Source organism: Musca domestica, unplaced genomic scaffold (genome assembly GCF_030504385.1).
Source record: "Musca domestica strain aabys unplaced genomic scaffold, Musca_domestica.polishedcontigs.V.1.1 56, whole genome shotgun sequence".
NCBI lineage: Eukaryota > Metazoa > Arthropoda > Insecta > Diptera > Muscidae > Musca > Musca domestica.
The window spans coordinates 1165919-1190255 of NW_026712356.1; the positions used below are offsets into that span (position 1 = coordinate 1165919).

At 34.9% G+C, this 24337-nt stretch overlaps 1 protein-coding gene across 1 annotated transcript; it reads left to right on the top strand.

Annotated features, from left to right (window-relative positions):
* The first annotated feature begins 4009 nt into the window (after positions 1-4009).
* On the top strand, positions 4010-24307 carry LOC101887481 (synaptosomal-associated protein 25). Its single transcript, XM_005175357.4, has 2 exons — positions 4010-5503; positions 15565-24307. The coding sequence occupies exon 1, from the start codon at positions 4602-4604 to the stop codon at positions 5235-5237; it is 636 nt and encodes a 211-aa protein (XP_005175414.1). The 5' UTR covers positions 4010-4601; the 3' UTR covers positions 5238-5503; positions 15565-24307.
* The last annotated feature ends 30 nt before the right edge of the window (positions 24308-24337 follow it).

Below are 24337 nucleotides of genomic sequence, written 5' to 3' on the forward strand. Positions count from 1 at the left end.
CTGCGTTTACAGAAATGAAGGTTAGGCTATTTGATTAACATATACATACACCCATGTTGGAAGAATACAGGTAGATGCGTGAACGCTTGGGAACATTGACATGTAAGCAAAGACTATAGTCGTGCGGGGCCAACCATGTGATTCCCTACAACACTACAATATGTTAGAAGCCCCTTTATGTACGAATCCATTTTGGAATATTTCGCTTTTAAAATTATGTCATGGAGCACTGCCCAGATATTACCCTTAACGTTTTGACCAGGGACATTTGCCCAATATTTACGCACTCCATCATGCTGTTAGTTGTTGTGGTCCATTTTACAGCTACATATACCAATGGTTATCAAAAATGCTAGAATTCCTCCGTTCTTAACACTCTTCAATTGTGTGAGCAGGAAATTTTTTGTTTTTAGTTCATTTGGCCTAGCCATTCTTGAGATATAAGCATTCTAGCTACACAGCTGCTGGGACAATGAATTGTCAAAACAATTTTGGAATTGAAACTGTTGAATGAAAAATTATTTAAATTTGTAAAAATTGTTGAAAAACGCGAATTATCCGAATGCCGTCGTATAAGAAAACATTTAAAAATCTACTTATATTTGAAAACACATTTAAAGTTTTTTGACATATCGATGTTCCCAAACGTTGAGGCATCTACCTGTATTTTTCTACCATGGATACACCCATAGGAGGATACATATGATGTTTGCTTACGAATGCTTGCACAATTAAAGAAAAACCCCAAAAATTGGCGAAGCAAAAAGGATATTATAACGGCAATCGATTTTAAAATATATTTATAATCATTACCATTTCCATGTTCCATTTTGTTATCATGAGGAAATAGAATTTTAATTTTTTGTTTTCGTCACAAAATCCAATTCCGAGAACATATTTTCTCTTTTAGTAAATCTGGATGAATAGATTGTGGTTAGGAAATAATAGCGCATAAACCGGATTTATTTAAGCAGATTTGCCATAAAAAATAGATTCATTCATTTTAAATCCAGTGCGGAATCTACAACGGAAAACATCGCTGGGTACAGCGTTAGGTGTTTCTGGTTTCTTTTCAAAAACAATTAGTCTTGATAACTCCAAAAAAATATTTTCAAATTGAATGCACAAAAATAAATAAACAAACAATAGAAAACATCTGATTGAATGTCAATTAATGAGAAGAAGAAGAGTTGCAAGCATGGTAGAAGAATATAGGTAGATGCATCAACGCTTGGAGCGTTGATATGTCTAAAATGTTTTATGAAAAATAAGTGGATTTTTTAATTTTTTTATACGACGCAAATCAGAGGTTCTTATAATATGAATTTTTCAACAATTTTTACAAATTTTAATAATTTTTCATTCAAAATCGGCTTGACAGTTCATTGTCCCAGCAGATGTGTCGATGCGACTACCTGTATTCTTCTACCATGGTTGCAAGTGATTGCAAGAAGAAAACAAGAATTTTCAAACTTTCACTGTAAGAATTGTCAAAATTTCTCTCTCCAACCGCTCTCTTTTGCAGAACTTTCGGGTTAACAGACGACTTCTAGTAAAAAATTTTACAAATAAACTTTTTTTTTGGCGTTATAGGTTCCATATCTTAGGTATACCAAGTTTATTTATGTGTTCTTGGACTTAAAGATATATATTTCAAACCCTTCATCTTAAGGAAACATTTTCGGTGATGTTAGTTTTTGTGTAGGCCTCGAATGACCTTTCAATTTAGGTCCATCTTCAGGGATCAAAATACAAGAAGTACCAGCTGAAAATGATACAAATCTCCACAATACCTGCTTTATGCATGGAGAATGAAAAAACGCTTGCAAACCTTTCCCTGTATATTAACTTATTACAAATTGTATACAACATAATATTAAGATAAATTCATTCCTTTTTATACCCTCCACCATAGTATATTAAGTTCGCCATTCCGTTTATAACACCTCGAAATATACATTTTAGACCCCACAAAGTATATATATTCTTGATCAGCATAAAATTCTATGTCGATTTAGCAATGTCCGTCCGTCGGTCCGTCTGTAGAAATCATTCCAGCTTCCGAAGGAAATGAAGTAAGTTGATAAAAATTTACTCAAATTTGTATTATGTCTGCAGGACTTTTGGTATTGAAAATGGTAGGTCTACGTCTTCGTATAGCCCCCATATAACGGTACCTCCCGATATGTGGTATTTTGATGATTTTAGCGACATTATATACCGGAATTGTTTCAAAATTGGTATTTGAAGTTCGTAATGGCTACTACAGCCTAAGACAGAAAATGGGCCATGTAGGTCCACGTCTTCGTATACCCCCTATATAACGGTACCTCCCGATATTCGGTATTTTTAAGATTTTAACGGATTTTTTAAATGCTTTTATTTTTTGAAAATTGCAAAATTCGTTTCAAAAGGTGGAGGGTATTCAAAGTTCGGCCGGGTCGAACTTACGTCTTTTTTACTTGTTTTTTTTTAGAATATTTTAATTTAAGAGTATATCGCGGAAAAAGAATGGAACGCCTTGGATTTTGCACATTCAAGAACAGAGGCATTGGACTTGTTTATTTGGTTACCTTCTTATGGATAGCTTACACGGGTCGTTACTTAGTCAGTATTCATTAAAAATGTTGTACAGTTTATTTATTATTTTCGCTTAAAAAATTGTCAGTTTTCCCGTAGATTTTTTTCGTCAATTTATTCATATCGTAATTTTGGCACAGTGTAAAGTACAACACACTAAATCAGCTGTTTATCAAACGATTATAGAAAAAAATCGATTACATAGGAAATGTCATCAAAACGGAACTAAAAATATATCGAGACTGTTTTCCTAGTCAAGATTCGACTTACAATTCTCTAATCACACAAACTTGGAAAACATAATTGTGGGTGTGCGTGCGTCGTGAAAACATCCCAGTAAACAATTTTTGCCGAATTCGGTCCGATTTCTGTCAGAATCTCTGAAAAAATGTCCGATTCTGATTCCGAATTCCTTCCGATTTCGGTACGAAAGTTGTATGGACGTGGTCACCGAATTCGGAAAGATTTTCTGAAAAAAATCTGAAAAAATATTAGATTTTCTGGACGAATTCGGTCCGAATTCGGTGAAAATTCTTGAAAAAATAGGAGAAAAAATTAGATTTTCGGAAAAGATTCGGAGGACAACTCCGAATTTCTGAAAGAAATCGGGCAGAATTCGCCTGGAAATTCGGCGGAATATTCAGATTTTCTGAAAGAAATCGGTCAGAATTCGAAAGAAAATTCGGAATAAAATTCAGATTTTCTGAAAAAAAAACGCTCAGAATTCGGGAGAAAGTTCCGATTTTCTGAAAGAAATCGTTCAGAATTCGGAAGAAATATTGAAAAAATCGTCACACCACTTAAAAATGAAAAAAAAACACATATTTATTTAAAAAACAAAAAATTTATTTCCGGTTTCGTAAAAATGTAGTTTAAATATTACATCTATAATACATTTACATTATAAATATTATTTTTATTAGGAACATAACATACAGTAGCACGTTTCTGTTTCAACTGCTAAACAAGAACTAAAAATAAAAAGCAGTGCACACAGAAAACCGGTATGTAGTTGTTTTTGCAATTTTTTTCCATCATATTTTTTTGGGAACGAAAGAGAAAGAGGCTGATTCACAACAACAACAAAACTTACATTTTTACAACGGAAAATCTAACAGTTCACAATAACAATAACAAATAGCATTTTTTCTTTGCGCTTTGTTGTTGTTGAGATCTTGAAATGAATGATCACAACAACAACTACTATGGGAGAGAATGTGTCAAACCACCACCATCCGTTTACATGTGGGAGAGAATATGCCAGAGCAATAGACAATCTACTCTCTCCGTTTGTACATTTTTCGAGTTTTTTTCGCTTAAAAACACAGGAAAATGTGCAGAAATTCTAAAAAAAAACGTTTAGAAAATCGGACCAAATTCTATCAGAAATTTCTGAAAAAAACGTCAGAAATTTCGGAAAAAAATCTAAAATCAGAGCAGTCGGAAAAAATTGTTTACTGGGATATTCCTCGATACGGTTTATATCTATTGGAATTTTTAGTTAGAAAATTTGCCAAAATCCTTCGCATATACACACAAAACAATAGAGCAACGTAACTCCAATTAGAAAAACGGAACACGAAGAAAGGGAGGAGAAAAATATATAATAAAATCGAAATAACAATTGAATGGTGAAAGTAATTGTTTTTAGAAAAGTGACTAATACTGACTGCCTAGAGATTTGAGAGAAAAAACATCATCATCAACAACATTCATTGAAAAAAAAAGTTCAAGAAACACACACACAAAAGGAAGCAAAGTGGTTGAAAAAAAGTCAGTGAGTGAGAAAATACAAAAACAACAAATAGCAACTTTATATATATTTATGTGTGAAAGATAGATAATACAAATCAAAAAATTTATTAAATCACAGTCATATCACAAAAAGGCACAAATTGAAAGCAACAACAACCGAAAATACAATAAAAAAAACAAAACCTTGAACGTGCCAGTTAACTCAAGTTAGCATTCTAGAAAACAATCCCATATTTCAAATAAAAGGAGGTGAAAACAGCACTTAAATGTCAGCCATGGATAACGAACCACGTACCGAATTGCAAGATTTGCAAATGAAGGCTACCCAAGTGGCCGATGAATCTGTGGAAAGTACCCGCCGTATGTTGGCCTACATGGAGGAGAGTAAGGAGGCTGGTATTCGCACCCTGGTCGCCTTGGATGATCAAGGTGAACAGTTGGATCGTATCGAAGAGGGTATGGATCGCATTAATGCGGACATGAAAGAAGCTGAAAAGAATTTAAGCGGCATGGAAAAATGCTGTGGCATTTGTGTCCTGCCCTGGAAAAAAGTATCTATCAAAGATGATGCTGACAATGCGTGGAAAAAAAATGATGATGGTAAAATTGTTAACAACCAGCCACAGCGTGTCATCGATGAAAGAGAACGGGGTGGTATGGGTCAGCCACCACAGACCGGTTACATAGCTCGCATTACAAATGATGCCCGCGAAGATGAAATGGATGAAAATCTTGGACAAGTCAATGCCATGTTGGGCAATTTACGTAATATGGCTTTGGATATGGGCTCAGAGCTGGAGAATCAGAACATACAGATTGACCGTATCAATGCAAAGGGTGATGCGAATAATGCGCGCATGTCGGGTGTCAATCAGAGGGCTAACAATTTGCTCAAGAGTTAAATTTAAGTATTACACAAAAAAACAGCACAACAACAATACCATTATTACACAAACATAGCAGCAATAGCAAAAATATAGAAGATGACAACAACACCCCCAAACAATACCACCCCAACAAAACAACAGGAAGAAAGTTCAAACAACCACCGCCCCACGAAACCAACCCCAAACTCAAGAATGCTCTCCCTTCTCCCCCCCAATACACACACAATATCCAGAACTAGAGCAACGATGTTAGCAAAACATTTCAAGACAAATTGTGTAAGGTATGTATTATTCATTGATACGGCTGTACTTTATGTGTGTGTCTTCTAACTTCCTGATTTACCTTAATAACATTTTCCTTCGTGCCACCGTCTCCACCTGCTTCTCACATTTATCGAATCGGTTGTTGTTTTTTGAATTGTTAGCCTAGTCGTCATCAGTATCGTCTCGAGCAATGTCAGTGACAGCTATAAAAACAAATTCCCTTCCTTACTTAGTACTGGTATGCATGTGGGTAAATGTGTTACGGCATGTCTAGTTCCGGCTAATGCGAGTATGTTATCTACATTTGCAAGGCACAACTTGTGTAGCAGGCAAGTGGAAGTTGGAGAACAACGGCTGCGAACAATTTTTAATGGAAGTTAACTTATGGCTGGAGAAATGTTATGGGTTATTATTAAAATGGGCGTGGTATCTTTATGCCCTTAACCATATGGCTAGATGGGGCATGTAGGTATAATCGTTTAGATTAGAAGATTTTAGATTATGGGTTTTCAACCCATATATGTTTGGACGCAATCCTTTGTCATTTTGATATGTTTGCTCGTTCGATGACTACCCTAGTTGGTCCAAAGTTTAGCCATAATAACATCCTTGTGGTTTCTACTAAGGTACTTGCAACTATGCCAATTCCTATTTTTAATAGCAAAAAGAAAAACAACTCTAGTTTAGTAAAATTATGTGCTTTTTCCCAGGATGCCGTATCCGGGTATTGGATATTTGATTCGAAAGTCTGTGTCCAAGATCATTTTAGACCCAGATCAGCTAAACTAATATTGACAAAATAGTTATAATTAGAAAGTTTATGTAAATATGTATACAACAATTTTCAATGAGGTCCCTATTATAAGTCCTTATTATACCAAATTGTAGTGGACACGAACCTTTCCAGAATGCTATGTAATTATATAATTATCTTTCCGGAATCGCAGATATAAGTCCAATAAGTGAATTCCCGTACCTGAGTTTTCTAAATTCTATACTGTTTTATGTAAATGGGCTTCGGACAGGGCTTTAGATTTTCTCCTCTGGAAATCCCCAACACCATTCAAGAAAACCAAAGTTTACTCTTATAGAGTTAGGTTAGAGGATGTGTAGTTGCAAATAAAATTGTAACTACCTTACTCCTTACCTTAATCCTGCGTGAAAATAAAAGTATGGAGAAATGAAAAAAAAGTTGAGAGAGAAAGAAGATAATATATGTTAGTAGATAAAGAGAAAGGCTTCGAAAAGAGTTATGAGTTATTCGAAAAGAGTTATGATTGATCCTTGCTGCGTGGTTCGTTGTTCCAGCTCGCTTTGGTTAGTTCTTAGTTCTAATGCTTTGATAAAATGACAAATGCTAAAAAGAATTATTAACTTATTAGCAAATCATGAACCTCCAAAAACAACCGCCAGTTTGTAATTCTACTTCTCCCTGGTTTCTTCATTTCATAAAGAGCTGTTTTAACATATTTTCATATTCCCGTATTTACATCCAGGTATATCAGTCTTTCCAGGGTCTTTAGAAGAATGGATGATAAACTGATTGGTCTATAGTTTGATAAAAGGGTGCTCGGGTGCGTCCCCAAAACTTCGTTCGAACTCCAAGACAAGTCAAACGTCTTACGCCATGAATATTCCTATGTCGTAAATCTTTGAAAGAGGGGCTTTGTGCTGAATTTTTGAGTTCAGAAAGTTCTGAACGTCAAATAAGAAGAAAACCAATAATAAAAGTCATAAAACGTCATTAACATAATTAAATATCTACGGAATTCGAGTTTTTTATAGCTCATTTGTGATCTAGAAAGTAAATTATAGAAAGGATGGTTTATTCAATTTGGCTATGAGCCAAAGAAATGAGAAGAGTAGATCTATCTACGATGTGCATCTGGTAACCACATCCATTAAGGGTTCTTACTTGTAGAAAAATATTTTCCAAGCATCCAAATCGAATTGCCAGAGTCATATTAAAAGAAAAGGATATTAAAACAATTATCTTCAATAGTTATGTGGAATACAGGCAAATTTTAACAAATCATCAACGTTTTTGACATCTGTGTGTAAACGTAACATTAATTATATTATATACTCACTATAATTTTGAAATTGCGATTTGATCTGGCACATACTTTTTATGGAATCAGAATCTTCCGATTTTGTTGGAAAATTATGAAAAAACGATTCATTTGAAAATTATTTTTTGTCAATCTTTACAAATTGTCAATAAATAACAATTGTTTTTTTCCAGAACCAGCAAGTTCCGACAACTTTTACAATTTTTACATTTTTATACCTCACGTTTACATTTTATACCTCACTGTAGTACGGGGTATTTTGTCTTTGTATATCCATCCATTCTCCTATCTGTTCATGTATTCTTGAAATCGTTTTTATTGTCCAATTGAGATGCATTTTGCACAGTTCATTTGTTTTGGCACAAGGACGAAGTCTATTGAAATTGATGATGATTGTTTCGGATTTGGATAATAGTTTCCATAATGTAGCAGCATAGTATCACTTTTTCAAGAATAAATTCTTGACGTAGCTAAATTCTTTCATTATTGAAGAATGTAATTATTGAAATATACCTACATAACCAGAGTGGGGTAGGGTGTATAGGACCCCACCGATGAAAATGTAACTCTTCCGATCCCTGCGTCAACCTAACACCTTGGTCACCGATGACTGTGCCAGAAAAAAACATATTTGGATATTCTAACCCTTACAATACATTACACACATTGGTAGCATTTGTGTTTCACCAAATCCTTAGATACAAGACAAGTTAAAAAGTTGTAAGTTCGGCCGGGCCGAATTTTGAATACATTCCACCATTTGGAACGAATTTGGCAATTCTCAAAAAAAATCTGTTAAAATCTTAAAAATTCCAAATGTAGCTGTTATTTTAAGATCTATACGAAGACATGGACCTGCATAGGTAGCTTTTGTCATAAGCCATCACAATATTCAAATGTGAAACTTAAAAAAAAAGGTGAATAATGTTACTAAAATCATCAAAATACCGAATATCGGGAGGTACCGTTATATGGGGGCTATACGTATATACGTAGTATCCATTACGAACTTCAAATACCAAATTTGAAACAATTCCAGTGAATAATGTCGCTTAAATTATCAAAATACCGAATATCGGGAGGTACCGATATATAGGGGCTATACGAAGACGTGGACCTGCAGAGACAATTTTCTGTCATAGGCTGTAGCATCCACTGGGAACATCAAATACCAAATTTGAAACAACTGCGGTGAATGATGTCGCTAAAATCAACAAAAACCGAATATTGGGTGGTACCGTTATATGGGGGCTATACAAAGACGTGGACCTGCACAGACAATTTTCTGTCATAGGCTGTAGTATCCATTTCGAACTTCGAATACCAAATTTGAAACAATTCCGGTGAATAATGTCGCTAAAATCAAATATCAAATCAAAATACCGAATATCGGGAGGTACCATTATATGGGGTCTATACCAAAATTCAATGCCAAAAGTCCTGCAAACATAATATACATTTGAGTAAAATTTTATCAATCTACTTCATTCCGTTCGGAAGCTAGAGTGACTTCCACGGACGGATAGACGGACGGACATCGCTAAATCGACATAGAATTTTATGCTGATCAAGAATAAACAGGGTGAGATGAAAAAACTGCAACAAACTTTAGACTGCTGTCATTTTGAAGCCACTCGCCCGACAGCTGTTAAAATTATTCCAGTGAGAGCTCATAATATTGTTTACAAGCCTATAAAAGCATTTCGGTGAGAATTTTTCAAAAAAAAAAAAAAAAAAAAAAATATATTCGCGATGGAATTCAAGCGTGATAGCGTAATTTCTTTATATTTGGCTGGAAAACTACAAGAGCACTCCAGCATTTAAATGGGAATAAATCTTTTGTGTCTCGTATATATACATTGTGGGGTCTAAAATTTATAAGGTGAGGTGTCACAAACGGAATGACAAACTTAATATACCCTCCATACTATGGTGGAGGGTATAAGAAAGTAATGTTATTTATATTTAAGCATTATGCGCTTGTTAACATCAAATACCCTTAATATTAATGAATTTACTGTATTTTAATAAACCCTTTTTTCCAAGTAGTTATTGGGTTAAGTATCTTATGTATATGTAAACACATCCTTTATGAGGAAATCACATTCCTCTTGAGAACAGTAAAGTACCAAAGAATTTGAATAGCAAAAAAAGAACGTGTCGTAGAAAACATACACATAAGTATGTATAAAGAATACGCGCTAGCTGTGGAAACACAAAGTGTTGCTGCCCTCGCCTCCTCCCAGCCTCATTGCAATGAAATCATTTTGTAAAATTGTATGTAACGACAAACGATATTATGTGCTCTGGGTTTTGCCAGGCATCACGACGTGAGTTGTAAGATTAGTTGTGACGATTTTTATGACTAGCTTTTGATGATGACTACATATTATAGTAATCCATTAAATTTTTTATATCATTTTCTATAAATATTAACAAGAGTTTTTGTGATTTATTATTTGCTTACTATGAACAACAAATGGCAGGTTCTCAGCGTTAAACAGATGTTGATGGTTTAACGTTTATTCAGCTATTTTTAGGATTTATGAGTTTAAAGCATAGTATTACAGTGACGTAAAGCTAAATGAAGGATTTCCTTCAGCGAATTCAAATTTAATTACTAATCTTCATTTAATTATAAAATGTGAAGAAAATATTTGAAATATAGTAGACATTCGACTGAGATTATGCAATGAAGATCTAGATCGTTAATAGACAAGACAGAGAATGGCTTAAGTGCTGGAAAGCCACACTACTCATTGCAGAAGGGCTACGGACTGACTAGACTATCTTTGTTTCAGTTTCTATATTAGGTTTGGCGCAATTAGTTATTCGAAAAATGTGCCCAATAAATCGGGCTAACATGAGGTGTTGGCTATTTTTGTTGGATTTTTTGATTCTGATTTTTATTTCAGAAAATCGAATAGATATGAAGAAAGCGGAGTTTTCAATGGCGAAATGATGTATATTTGAAGAAACAGTGAAATCGTGAATTGAGAACTCTATAGAATGAAGAATATGGAGGAGTCGAACTATGCACTAGCTGCAGTTCATGACATGGAAGGAACCTTTAACTACACTCGGATATCTCCTCTATCTTTAGTGATTGGGTCAGTAGGGGCGGGCCTTCCACCTCTTGGGTTTTCTTGATGGTACAGGAAGAGATAAAAAACTGTTTTCTTGATGGCATAGAGTGAGATAAGAAACTGCAACAAAGTCAAACGCCATTTTTTAAGTTTTATTTAATGAAAGCAAAAAATGTCGAAAATATCATCAAATTTTAGAATAAGTATAGATGTGTTCGAATTGGTCACCTTTGGCACGAATTATGGCCTTCGAACGGCCAATGAAACCGTCACACGCTTCCTGAATATTGCTCTGCGGTATTTTGGCACATTCCCGGCGAAGCGCTTGCTTGAAGTTTGCGTGCCCAAGGGTTTAATACACCCTACAGAATATTTTCGCAATAATATTCTGGAATTTATTCTGATAATCGATTAATATGAGCGGAGAGCGACCATCGGCTGTTATGGCGACCCACACTATCACCATGGTCAGCGCTTGAGTTCTGGTGGCCAACCGAAGGTGCACATTTTCGGCTGACCTCTTTGGCAAGAAAACACGATCATTTTGTTTGTTTACAAACTGCTGGACAACGAATGTTTTCTCATCGGAGAAATTCGGCAGTTCACCCTTTCGGTCAAGCGAAGCTACTCTTTAGCTCTTTTGAGTCTATTTTCTTTCGGTTGCGGTGTAAGTTCTTCCACTTTTTGGAATTTCAATGGCTTTACACCGAGCTCATTTTTCAATATTTGCCCAATGGAATATTGCGATATGTTCAGCTCTCGAGCCATTTTTCGGCCACTGCGACGCGGGTTTCGATCAGGTCGCTTTTTTACTTTTCGAACTATTTCTGCTGATATTTCTGTTTTCTTCCGTCCACTTCCTTGACGTCGGCCTACGCTACCAGTATCACGGTAACGAGCGATTGTACGAGACACAAACGATTTATTCACATTTAAATGCTGGAGTGATCTAACGATAGCCATTTGTGATTTTTCAGCCAAATATAAAGAAATCACACTATCACGCTTGAATTCCATCACGAATAACTTTTTTTCTGGAAAATTCTCACCAAAATGCTTTTGTACGATTTGAAACAATATAATGAGCTGTCACTGGAATAATTTTAACAGCTGTCGGAGGAGTGACTTAGAAATTACAGCAGTCTGAATTTGGTTGGAAACTAGGACATGGCAACGGCTCGTATTTGTCATTCCGTTTGTAACTCCTCGAAATACTCATGTCAGACCCAATACAATTTAAGTCGAATTAGCTATAGAGTTGTAATAACGATATCTTTCGAACAAATTGAGATAGAAGACTAAAATGCGCACATGTGTATTTTATTAGCAGGCAGCTTAAGTTTGAAAATGGGTCATGTTTTTGTATACTCCCCATACCACGGTACCTCTAAATATTCAGTATTTTGATGATTTTTATACCCCCACCATAGTATGTAGGGTATATTAAATTTGTCATTCCATTTGTAAGACCTCGAAATATACATTTTAGACCCCACAAAGTAAATGTATTCTTGAACAGTATAAAATTCTATGTCGATTAGGCGATGTCCGTCCGTCTGTGGAAATCCCTCTAGCTTCCGAACAAAATGAAGTAGGTTGATAAAATTTTACTCAAATGTGTATGTCTGCAGGACTTTTGGTATTGAAAATGGGTCATGTAGATCCACGCTTTGGTGTAGCCCCATAGAATGGTACCTCCCTTTTTTCGGTATTTTGGTGATTTAAGCGACAAATTTGGTATTTGAAGTTCGTAACGGATACTACAGCCTATGACAGAAAATTGTCTGTGCACGTCCACGTCTTCGTATAGCCCCCATATAACGGTACCACCGATATTCGGCATTTTGATGATTTTAGCGAGATTATTCATCGGAATTGTTTCAAATTTGGAGTTTGATGTTCGTAATGAATAATTCAGCCTAACACAGAAAAGTATCTGTGCAGGTCCACGTCTTCGTATATCTCCCATATATCAGTACCTCCCGATATTCGGTATTTTGATAATAAAAATCGTCAGGCTTAGTCCCATTATTGTTGTTTTTATTTATTTTTTTTTTAATTGCCAAAACCGTTCCGAATGGTGGATGATATTGAAAGATCGGCCCGGCCGAACTTACTGTTTTTTTTTTTCTTGTTTATATGTTTCCGTTTTGGTAGATTTTAATGGGTACTACAACCTATGAAAAATTACTTATGCAATTCCACGCCTTTGTATAGCCACCATATAACTATACCTCCCGATATTCGTTATTTTGTTGATATTAGAGACATTATTTACCGCAATTGTTTACAATTTCCTATCTGATGGTCCTAATGAAGTTCCTTCCAAATGGTGGACGGTATAAAAAGTTTGCTTTTTTAATTGTCTCAGATTAAAATTGCTGTATGTGTCTTTACTCGCCCCTGCCGCTCCGTTCCATTAAAAAGTAATTACAATAGGTTGATAATAAATACTGTGACTCTAGAAAAATGCGTTGGAGCTTGTTCCGTGAACTGTTAGGCCAATATCTTTACCATCTTCCATCCGACATCAATATTGCAACTCTCATCAGTTTTTTCATTTAACGTTATTAAAAAAAAAAAACAAAATACAATACCTTAGAGTAAAACACTGCAGGAAAATATATAAATGCTAACTACATTTATTATCTAATCTTGCAAAAAATGCTATTGTAGTTAAATTTTTGTTTATATTTTTTTCGAACTAACATTAATAAACAGATTTTATAAGTACCAAATAATTTTAATTCAGTGAATATACAAAATTTGGGTGAATCATTCTGTTCGTGAATATTCCCACAATGAGGCTTTAAAATGAAAAGTTAAATACATAGAATACATGATTCATTAAAAATGCAAACATTGCTGTTTAGAAATGTTAATTCTACATTCATTTCATTTTCATTTCAAAGCGGTATCGACAGCAACAAAATTCAATAACAAATGTATATAGCCTAAAGTATGAACAGACAAAGCGTGTAAAATTGTTGATTATCTTCTCTAATTTGAATATTGGGTTTAGCTTATTTGATATAATTGCTATAATTTATTCTCTTTAGCTTTGGTTAGGTTTATGTTTTGCACTATAAAAATAAGAGAGAAATCTAAAGAAAGTTAGGAAATTGCAATATTTCTTCTTTACCTTTCCATTAAAAACTCCTTGTTTTCCCCTTAGAAGTTATTATGTTAATTTTGCTCTGCCCTCTGAATTTTGGTCAGCCATAACATAACGATACCGATTTCTTTAGATAAAATGAAATGAAAGAATGGTTTTGGTCAGAAATTTTGACATCATCAAACGACTGAATATATGCGTGATACCTTATACTTTATATCAATATGTCCTACTGGCGTAAGGCTTCGATTTGAACCCAACGGTAGATATTAAGATGTGTCCCAAAAGAACTATTTTCCGGAAAAAATGAAGAAGCGTTTTGGTCAAGTTAATTCTAAAACTTTCGACATCAACATATTAGGATGTGTCCCAAAAGAACCATTTTCCCCAAAAATGAGACGGAAGAAGCGTTTTGGTAAAGTTAATTCTAAAACATCCAAGACCACCTCAAATTTCTCGATTATTTAGTTTATGAATTTATTTTTCTGAAAAATTAACTTATTGTCCTGTGCTTTGAGCTCAATTAGCCAGAGTTTAAAAACCCTAATAGGAATTTCTTCCTTTACTCTATACAGGGTGAGATAAAAAATGCAACAAAGTCAAATGTCATAATTTTTACATTTTTTTTAAATGTTATTGAATGAAAGCCAAAAATGTCGGAAATAGCATCAAATTTTAGAATAAGTTTAGATTTGTTCGAATTGGTCACCTTCAAACGGCCAATGAAACCGTCACCGCCAATCTGCCCGAATGTTGCTCTGCTGTATTTTAGCCCATTCCCGGCGAAGCGCTTGCTTGAGGTGATCAACTCTTTGGTATTTTTTAGAGCCAACCTTGCTTTCCAAAATACTCCAGGCACAAAAGTCCAACGGATTGGTATCCGGAGGAAATGAAGCGAGGAACCTAATTTTGTAACCATTCTTGGTTGGCGCGTGCTGAGTGCGAAACCTTGGACATTCAACAGGACTTAGCACCCTAGTCCTGTTGGAATGTCCAAGATCTGCGGCCAAAATGCTTGCGTGCCCAATGCTTTAATACACCCTCCAGAATATTTTCGCGATAATATTCTGCATTTATTCTGATGACAGGGTCGAGCGACCATCGGCTGTTATGGCGGCCCACACCATCACCATGGCCGGCGCTTGAGTTCTGGTGGCCAACTGAAGGTGCACATTTTCAACTGACCTTTTTGGCAAGTAAACACGATCATTTTGTTTGTTTCCAACCTCCTGGACAACGAATGTTTTCCCATTTCTGATGATGTTGCTGTTTTCTTCGGTGCACTTCCTTGACGTCGGGCTACGCTTCCAGTAAAAAGATTTATTCAAATTTAAATTCTGGTGTGCTCTAACGATGGCCACTTGTGGTTTTCAAGCCAAATATAAAGAAATCACACTATCACGCTTGAATTCCATCACGAAAAACTTTTTTCTGTAAAATTCTCTCTCGTTAATGCTTTTGTACGCTTGTAAATAATATAATGAGCTGTCACTGGAATAATTTTAACAGCTGTCAGACGAGTGGGTTAGAAATGACAGCAGTCTGAAGTTGATTGCAGGTATATTATTTTTTACGAGTAGTTTGCAAATTATTTTTTCTGAAAAAATGACTTATTGTCTTGTGCTTTGAGCTCAATTAAGCCAGAGTTCAAAAAAGCTAATGGGAACTTTTCTGTGATTGTTTTCCTTTTCTCTATTCATCTTAAATTGTATATCAAATAGTCGAACCCTATTTCAGCATTCTTTGTTGTACTTAGAAAAACTGAAAATTAAAACTAATAAAACACCTTATTTTTTTATTTACAGCTCAATTATAATTCCATTGAGTAGAACAGAGAGAGGGCCCACAAACAACCAACAACACCCACCCACAACCCATAACTTTATGAAGCACAAAAAAGACGTTGACACAAAAAGAAACACAATTGCATTAAAAAACTTAAATGGCACAAAACTAACTTTGAAATTGTTGCAGCACAACAACACCGTCTGAAAATTAAAACAAAAATTACAACCGGAAAATGTTTTTGTTTCTGGCAAACGGGAAGAACCAACACAAAGACAAACTACTAAATGCAAAACAACCCACCTATACTAAACAACAAAAATGTTATTTCTTCGTACTGGCATTTTTTTGTATTTTGTATGTAACCATTTAACAAAAAAACAAAAACTTAAACAAACCAACCAGAACCAACTATTTAAACTTATTATCCTAAATTATTTTTTACATTTAAATTATATAAATAAAAAAATTATTATGTGTACAATAAAATTTAATATTGATAATATACAACAAAAATAAACAAAAAATAATATACATATACAAAAACAATGACATATTGATACAATAGGCTGGATGGCCGGTTTCATTTATCAGCTCGCTTATTGCTCGCAAATTATATACTGAGGCATCTAGGTTTTTGTTTTGGTTTTGGATGAATCTGCACATTCTGGAATTATTCAAAATCACAAACCATTGGCACTTACACTGAGTTGTCTAAAAAATCCTTGTAACATCTAAATGCACTCGATAAGCGTGTTGATGTCAAATAAAACATGCCTCTTTTATACATTTAAATTTATATACATGACACTTTGAAATTAGCTACAAAAATATAACAAAATATGTACATGAAGAAGAAACAATTATATACAAACATATTGTAATACATACAAAAAATTTCATATATATGCATACAAGTTACGAAAGGAATTTATATATTTAGAACATAACCATCTGAAAAACACGCATGCAGTTCAATATTTTCAGTTCAGTATAATTTATTATTTTAACAAGCTATTACTTTTGATTTCCTTTGGCCCTAATGCAATTTTTTATTATACCTTTTTATTTGTTTTTTTTTTGTTATCCTATAAAGATCTTTCGCAGTGCTATTAACATTACTTATACAAGTCCTCTAATTAGTCCTACATCCATCAGGGAAAACATCATTTTCGACATATAATTAATTAAATTAATACTTCATTCAATTTTATATGCTACAATTTTATTTTAATAACCTTGAAAGTGGGCGATCCTGTTGAACTCCGAATTAAAAAAAAAAAAAACAAGATTTTGTGGCAACATTTCCCTTCAAAGAATGCGGCGGAATTATTGTGCATATCGGAGTCGTATCTGCATGGATTCAATTTAAGCTACCTACCTAACATATTCACAAACTATAGTCTTCCCGCATTGCCCCTTGGTATATGAAGACATATTTTCCTCACAAATAAATAAATGCCATTTATTTTTAAATTCGTAAAACACCACTGGAATTAAGCCTGACTGTTGAAATAAAAAAAAAAATAGCTAACTAACTAACTATGAGAAAATTGCCTTATCAACAATTGATTCATCGAGATCGCCGATGATATTGCATTCATTCTTTGCAGTGATACCTCATATTTGTGTATATAACCTTGATCATCGTTAAATTGTAAAGCAATATCGAAAATGTGTCTGCTCAACGGGTTCCTTCGACTTCTTTGACTCATAACTTTGATGATTATTCCGTTCTTTTTGATGATTTAGAACGCAATCGCTACCGATACATAGCCCAGCGTTATAATTCTCAAATAGATGCAATACTTGCTTCAGTTCCATTAACCCAGTCACATGTAATTTGTTTAAAACCAAGTTTAAAACGCTGATTAACCCGATCTATGCGACGGTACCATTAGGTACCACCGGTGACATGTATTTTCATTAAAGGAATCCGCTGTCCAAAATGTATGAAACTTTTAATAGAGAGATCCAAAGGAAATGTCTCCGCGACTAATGGGTTAAATCGCTAGGCCGTTAGCAACATGTACGGCGACCCTGCTATCTTCCCAAAAAACGATCTTTTACGGTTGTCATAGCGAAGTTATATTATGGATTAGTAATGACTTTCAATGACTTGTAAATTGCGACATGGCCGATTAGTGCTTTGGATTTCTCAACATTGTTCGATAGATAGTTTTAAAGTTTTTTTTTAACGCTACTTACAAGTTATATATGGAAAGACGTTTTTTTTTTTCGGTTTTGGGTCACAAGGTCTCTGCAATGTACTGCAGCCGTATTCCCTTCGCATCCGCAAGGGTGGCAGGCAATACGGTCGATGGATGTTTTTTCGTATTGTGTTGAAGTTTCTTAGCAGAACTCATCTTATTTACCACTACTGGCTGTAAGGTTTTGGAACAAAGGGCCGGCAACCGAATATGATTTTATTCCCTTAGTGGTGATCCTAATATCTAACACATTTTTCGAAAGAAGCTTTTTTAGGAGTGGCTCGTAGCAGTGAAACAGAACTAATACTAACTTTTCGGTTCAGAAAATGTATTTTCCAAGTTTGTTACCTTTGTTTAAAATGTATTTTCTTTAGAAATTTCAGTTTTTATACCCTACAACACTATGTGTTGGGAGTATTATAAGTTTGATTGGACAAAAAATTATGTAACACCTCGAAATATTGGTTTCCCACATAGGAAAGTATTTATGGATCTTCCTATCTCGCCGAGCTGAGTCGATCTAGCTATGTATGTCCGTCCGTCCGTCTGTCCGTCTGTCCATGTTAATTTGTAATCACTCTACAGGTCGCAATTATGGCCCAATCGAAGAGGGAGTTGGCACGCTAGGGCTTGGGGCTGGGCAGAAGCTTTCCAATTTTGATGGTCATCGGATAATATTTAGTGGGTGAAACGGACCATAAAATTTGTTTTAAATAAAAGTCAAATTTTCCATTAAACCGCGAATATTTTTAATCCCGTCGAAATCACAAATAGACGAACAGGTCAATCCTGACCGTTACGTAGATGCCGATAGTAAATATATCGGATATATATAGCGTAATGTATACAATGTGTATATACAAAGGAAGGGGATGTTTGTTAGATTGCTTATATCTCAAAAATGGCTGGACCGATTTTGACAAATTTTGTCAATTTTGTTTTTTTGTCAATTCTTGGCATAAAAGTATAAAATCTAAAGAAAGTCGCATAAAAATACGCCTATGATGATGTTAATATTGATCCTATCCGATCCTCACGAGAAGGGTAGGGTTAGGCTCAGAAGGGCTAGGCCTATTGTTTTCAAAGATGTCCGCAATATATTTAGGGATTGAAATGGACCAACAACTAAAAATGTTGCTGATTTTGCAGCCGTTATAAAGGTCATAGATAGAATGGACCACTATTTCTGTCTGAAAAACACCAACATTACTTACAGGCTATATCCGAAATACACAAAAGGCGAACTTCTGGCTTTTTATGCTGATTTCGTTGACGAATATATATAAATATCGTAGACAAGAATATCATATAGATGAGTCTAAATTTGGAGATACAGGGACCTCTTGCTATCGGAGATGATCACAAAATATTAGGGGTTCAAATGAACCAAAAACTGAAAAAATTTCCTGATCACAAAATTGAAGCCATTCGACACGCCTGAGAAGAGCGTTAATGACAAGTAAGAATTCTAGCATTTTGGATGACCATTAGATTATATTTAGCCGTAAAATGGACCACAACAACTAACAGCACGACGGTGTGCGTAAATATTGGGCAAATGCCTCTGGTCAAAATGCTAAGGGTAATATCTGGGCTGTGCACTGTGACATAATTTCAAAAGCTAAATCTTCCAAAGTGGATTTGGACATAAGAGGGCTTCTAACATGTTGTAGGGTATCACATGGTCGGCCCCGCACGACTATAGCCTTTGCTTACTTGTTTTCTTTCTTCACATGAATGGAAACATGACACATGGTCCTTAATAACGCGAACATTTCTCATCTTATCCTTGCATCCGTCGGTACTCTGACTGCAACGTCTGTATATTTAATAACCCTATATATCTATTAAGCTTCCCACTATCCGCAAGTAACCTGTGCTATCCAAAGGCCGGCTGGTATTTGATTATCATTTTAGATCTTAAAGTAACACTATATTCCTGTCCAAGATCTTAGAGGACTGAAAAAGTAATATTTAATATCCCACCATTGAAGAATAGGCCGGAAATGGGCGGTAGTGACTACAACGCGGTGCATCACAATGCGAGATGATGGGACATACGCTTGTGTATTCGATGAGGATATGATTGTTAGGCTCTAACTGGCAGATTTGTTTGCTATATTGAAATTATTTGAAACGAAAATTGGAAGAACAGAGACTGGGGGTAGCTTTGCCACAACTTGTAGTTATGTCATCTTTTTTCCTTTCAATTGAATCTACAATAATTCTTAATTTGTTGTTGTTAACTACATTATAGTGACTGAGTGTTCGTTCATGAATAGATCATAATCCTTCTGATGTATCATCCTCTAAAATAGCCTTACTGGGAAACATTTCTCGTTTTATTTCTGATTTTTGATATTATGTAGTATGAGATTTATTGAAGTAAAAAATCACTTTTTATTATTTTATTGCATTTAAAGTCTGCTGTAACAACAAACTATATCCTATACTTTATATAAATAAAAACTAATAAAACATTTATTGCAACAATAACACATCCAACAATATACTAATAAATCTGAAAATCTATACCGTCATTTACAATACTAAAGCTATTTTCAAGTACCAAATATCAACAAATAACCGCCAAACCAATCTACTGAGACTATATCTATTGTCCACAAACTATGAATGAAACATATGATTGTAATTGTAATATACCCAACAAACAAACACACAAATTTACACAATATATTTTACAACTATAATATTGAAAACAAATTCTTTACAGTATTTACATAATTTACACAACTCAATGTTGTTATACACTTTAACTTTGTTCCTTTATTTGATAGGCCGTTATATGCTATTTGCTGAAAATGTTTTTTATACCCTCCACCATAGTATGAAGGGTATTCTAAGTTTGTCATTCCGGCTGCACCATCCGGATCGTAATTGAGCCAAAGCTACTCGGGTTTGTCGGGGCAGCTCACGCTCTTAAGTTGCGACGGGAGGGGATGGTCTCCTAGTAAAGTATTCACTCTATATCCTTCAATGACTTCTGAGACCGCATTAGAGTGAATACTATTCAGTCCCGGTATTGAAAATTGGCCATGTAGGTCCAAGTTTTGGTATAGCCCCCATATAACGGTACTTCCCGATATTCGGTATTTTGATGATTTTGGCCACATTATAGGCCGGCATTGTTTCAAATTTATGACAAATATTGCTTATGCTGGTGCACGCCTTCGTATGGCCCCCATATAACGGCACCTCCCGATATTCGGCATTTTGATGATTTTAGCGACATTATTCACCGGAATTGTTTCAAATTTGGTATTTGATGTTGGTAATAGATGCTATAGCCTATGACAGGGGATTGTCTGTGCAGGTCCACGTCTTCGTATAGCCGCCATATAATGGCACCTCCCGATATTCGGCATTTTGATGATTTTAGCGACATTATTCACCGGAATTGTCTCCAATTTGGTATTGGAAGTTCCTAATGGATACTACAGCCTTAGACAGAATGAAAATAAAATGTCTGTGTAGGTCCATGTCTTCGTATACTCCCCATATAACGATACCCCCTGATATTCGGTATTTTGATGATTTTAACTACATTATTCACCGATTTTTTTTAAATTTCGCATATGAATATTGTAACGATTTATGACAAAAGTAACCTATGCATGTCCATAGGGCGTCGTAGAGACCCTAATATAACAGCTACATTCGGTTATTTTAAGATGTTAACAGAATTTTTAACGGGTTTTTAATGTTTTTGAGAATTTCCAAATTCGTTCCAAATGGTGGAGGGTATTCAAAGTTCGGCCCGGGCGAACTTACTGCTTTTTTATTTGTTACTTTTTAGAAATGTCATCTCTGATTATCAGTTAAAAAAAGTTGAATTAAGAAAATATTTTCTGTATATATTTTGATTTTTCTTTTAATATGGGAGACCTATATTTTGATTTGTGATTTTAAGTATTTCATGGTTTCAATAGAATCATTTACCCAATCGAATGTGAAAGGTTGGGTATTTCATATGAGTTTCTTTTTCTGCTCATAGTAATTTTACATGGTTCACACTTCAATACCAGTATTCAACTCCTAAAAATGTTTTGCAAATTATACAACTATTATATTAGAGGAACATTCATAAAATAATTTTATATAACATATACACAGTACTGTTTTTTAACTGAATTTACACTGAACTTAACAAAACAAACAAAAAACAATGACACTGAAAATGAAAGTATTTCCTATACATATTTATTGACAAAAAAAATTATACACAAAAACAAAAAAACCATCAACACAATGTTTAATGTTGGTGATCTTCTTATCCCGCCCCAAATTGACATATGTATTCACTTTTTAAGACGTTTAAATAATAAAAAAAACACACACAACAAATCTAGCTATAATAAATGTTTGTAAACATATTTACTCTTTATATACACATATATACTATATACACAAAAACAAAATCCAACAAAAACAATAACAAAATATTTTTATATTTATAAAAAAAAACAAAAGTAATCAACAAAAATCGCAAGTAAATTTAATAAGTATTGAACAAATTCGCAAAAAGTATTTACAAGATTGTCTCACAATTTACACAAACATACATACATGCTCTGTTTATTGAAATTCATTATTGCCTGCTTGTATCCAGTAAGGAAAAAAATCGAAATCAAGAAATGTGCTAGCGATCATGGCCCCTTGTGTGTAAATAAGAGATGTTGGGGAATTCACCAAAGATTTCAGTATGCAAAATGTCTACGGGAATTTTTTCGTAGTAATTTACATTCATAAAAAGGAAGACAAACTAAATAATGATAAACAACATGGTTTGTTAGCTATGCCTTGGATATCCCGTTTAGTTTTGTTGACGCAATCAAAATATTATTATTATTTTGTAGCAGAATGTATATTAAATACATGGGTGACTTATCACGAGGCCGTGTTTTCGTGTCGTTGAACCTACTTGAGTCTTCTGGCAGTTGAAGGATGCTTAATGGATTCGCGTCGGCGAAGAGGATTTGATCTTCTATACTTTATTATCTATTAGTCTCCGTCTTCTATGAAAAAACATTAAAATTGGATAACAAATCGACTGTTTCCGTCCCCTCTTCCCTTGACAATAAGTGGAACGTTTAGAAAATTCCGCTCATTTTTACTCATTTGGCTTGGTTCAAGGGCGTCAGTCCTAGGATGAAAGATATGAAATGGTTTATATAGAGAAGTCTCAAGGGAATCTGCCAAACCAACCCTAGATGATGGTTGGAACCTTTGTCTGAGAAGAACGTTAGAATTTGTGTCTCGTAATCTACCATCTGGACATCTGTATAGTAGGTGTTTTATTCGTCTCTACAATTTCTTCATCATCTACAGTAGTCAGGAACACAGTTATCCCATATCGAGGTCAGATATTTGGTACGGCTGTGCAAGTCAGCATGCCCAACGCGATTCTTAGATTAGACCTACTATGTGATATATAGAAGGAAGCTTGTCATTCTATTCGAGCTTACCGGCCAACAGCCTTAGAGATCTTGCAAGCGGCTTCGAAGTGCCATGAGAGACTTTTTGAAGCAGCCGACATATTGGTGGTTTAACAACCTCATCCATCGTTAGATCCTGGAACCCAACAAAGCCTACTAAAAGAACTCCATGGATGGCGTTGTTTTTGCAGTCAAGAATGGAACTCGATTTAATTGCACTTGGCTTGACAGGTTTTAGCGCCGTCTGACTATCGACATAAATTTTCACTGGTCATGTTATGCTTTGCTATTGCAGAGTTCTATTACGACTTCGATTGATATCTTGATTATAATTACGTTAGGGCAGAATACGTCAGCACCGGTGTCCTTATCCATCTTGGAACCGTGTGTTGAAATGACTAGACCATTTAGAGGAGGTTCGCCGTCAGGCCAGGCGTTCCTATGAGGTATCGCACTATTACATTTACCTAGGATATTCCGATTTATATCGGGATGCTCAGGATGACCAAACCGTGAAGAGTGTCATTCTTCTGATTCCCGATGTCTCAGCGTACTGCTTTGAATTCAGTTTTAATAATATCCAGTGGCTGGAAGTTCAGCAACGCATTCAATGCAGATTGGGGATAGCTCTTAGGAGACCAGTTGTCAGTAAGGTTGCGGATCTTTGCACTGTGATTAAATTAGGACATGAGCAAATTTATTCGAAATTAACTTGTAGGATTTGCAATGAACGGTGAACCTGACATTCCAGCTCGAAGCGATCACATTTATCTTTATATTCAATCAGGTTTCTACTCTGATAGCATAGGTGGTCTTTCGACAAAACGGTTTGTTTGCTAGGAAGTAATCTATAATTTAAAAGTTGGTGTTCATTTCCAAGTGAGAAGGTGTTGATTCTCGATTACCGTTTGTAGCTTCAAAAAGGCATTGATTTTCCTTTTCGTGAGAAAACACTCCACACTTGATATGCCCCTCCCGACATATAATCCATTGCCTTGTTTGAAAAATTTTAATAACTGTAATTAAGTTTTCGATTTCTTGGATCCACTTTATAACATATTCTTTATGATGCTTGTCTTAGAGGTTGTCAAATAAGATTAGAAAAACGATTTTTATACGCATAAAAA

Excerpts from the sequence above, each read along its gene's own strand:
- LOC101887481 (XM_005175357.4), top strand. The coding sequence starts at position 4,602 with ATGTCAGCCATGGATAACGAACCACGTACCGAATTGCAAGATTTGCAA.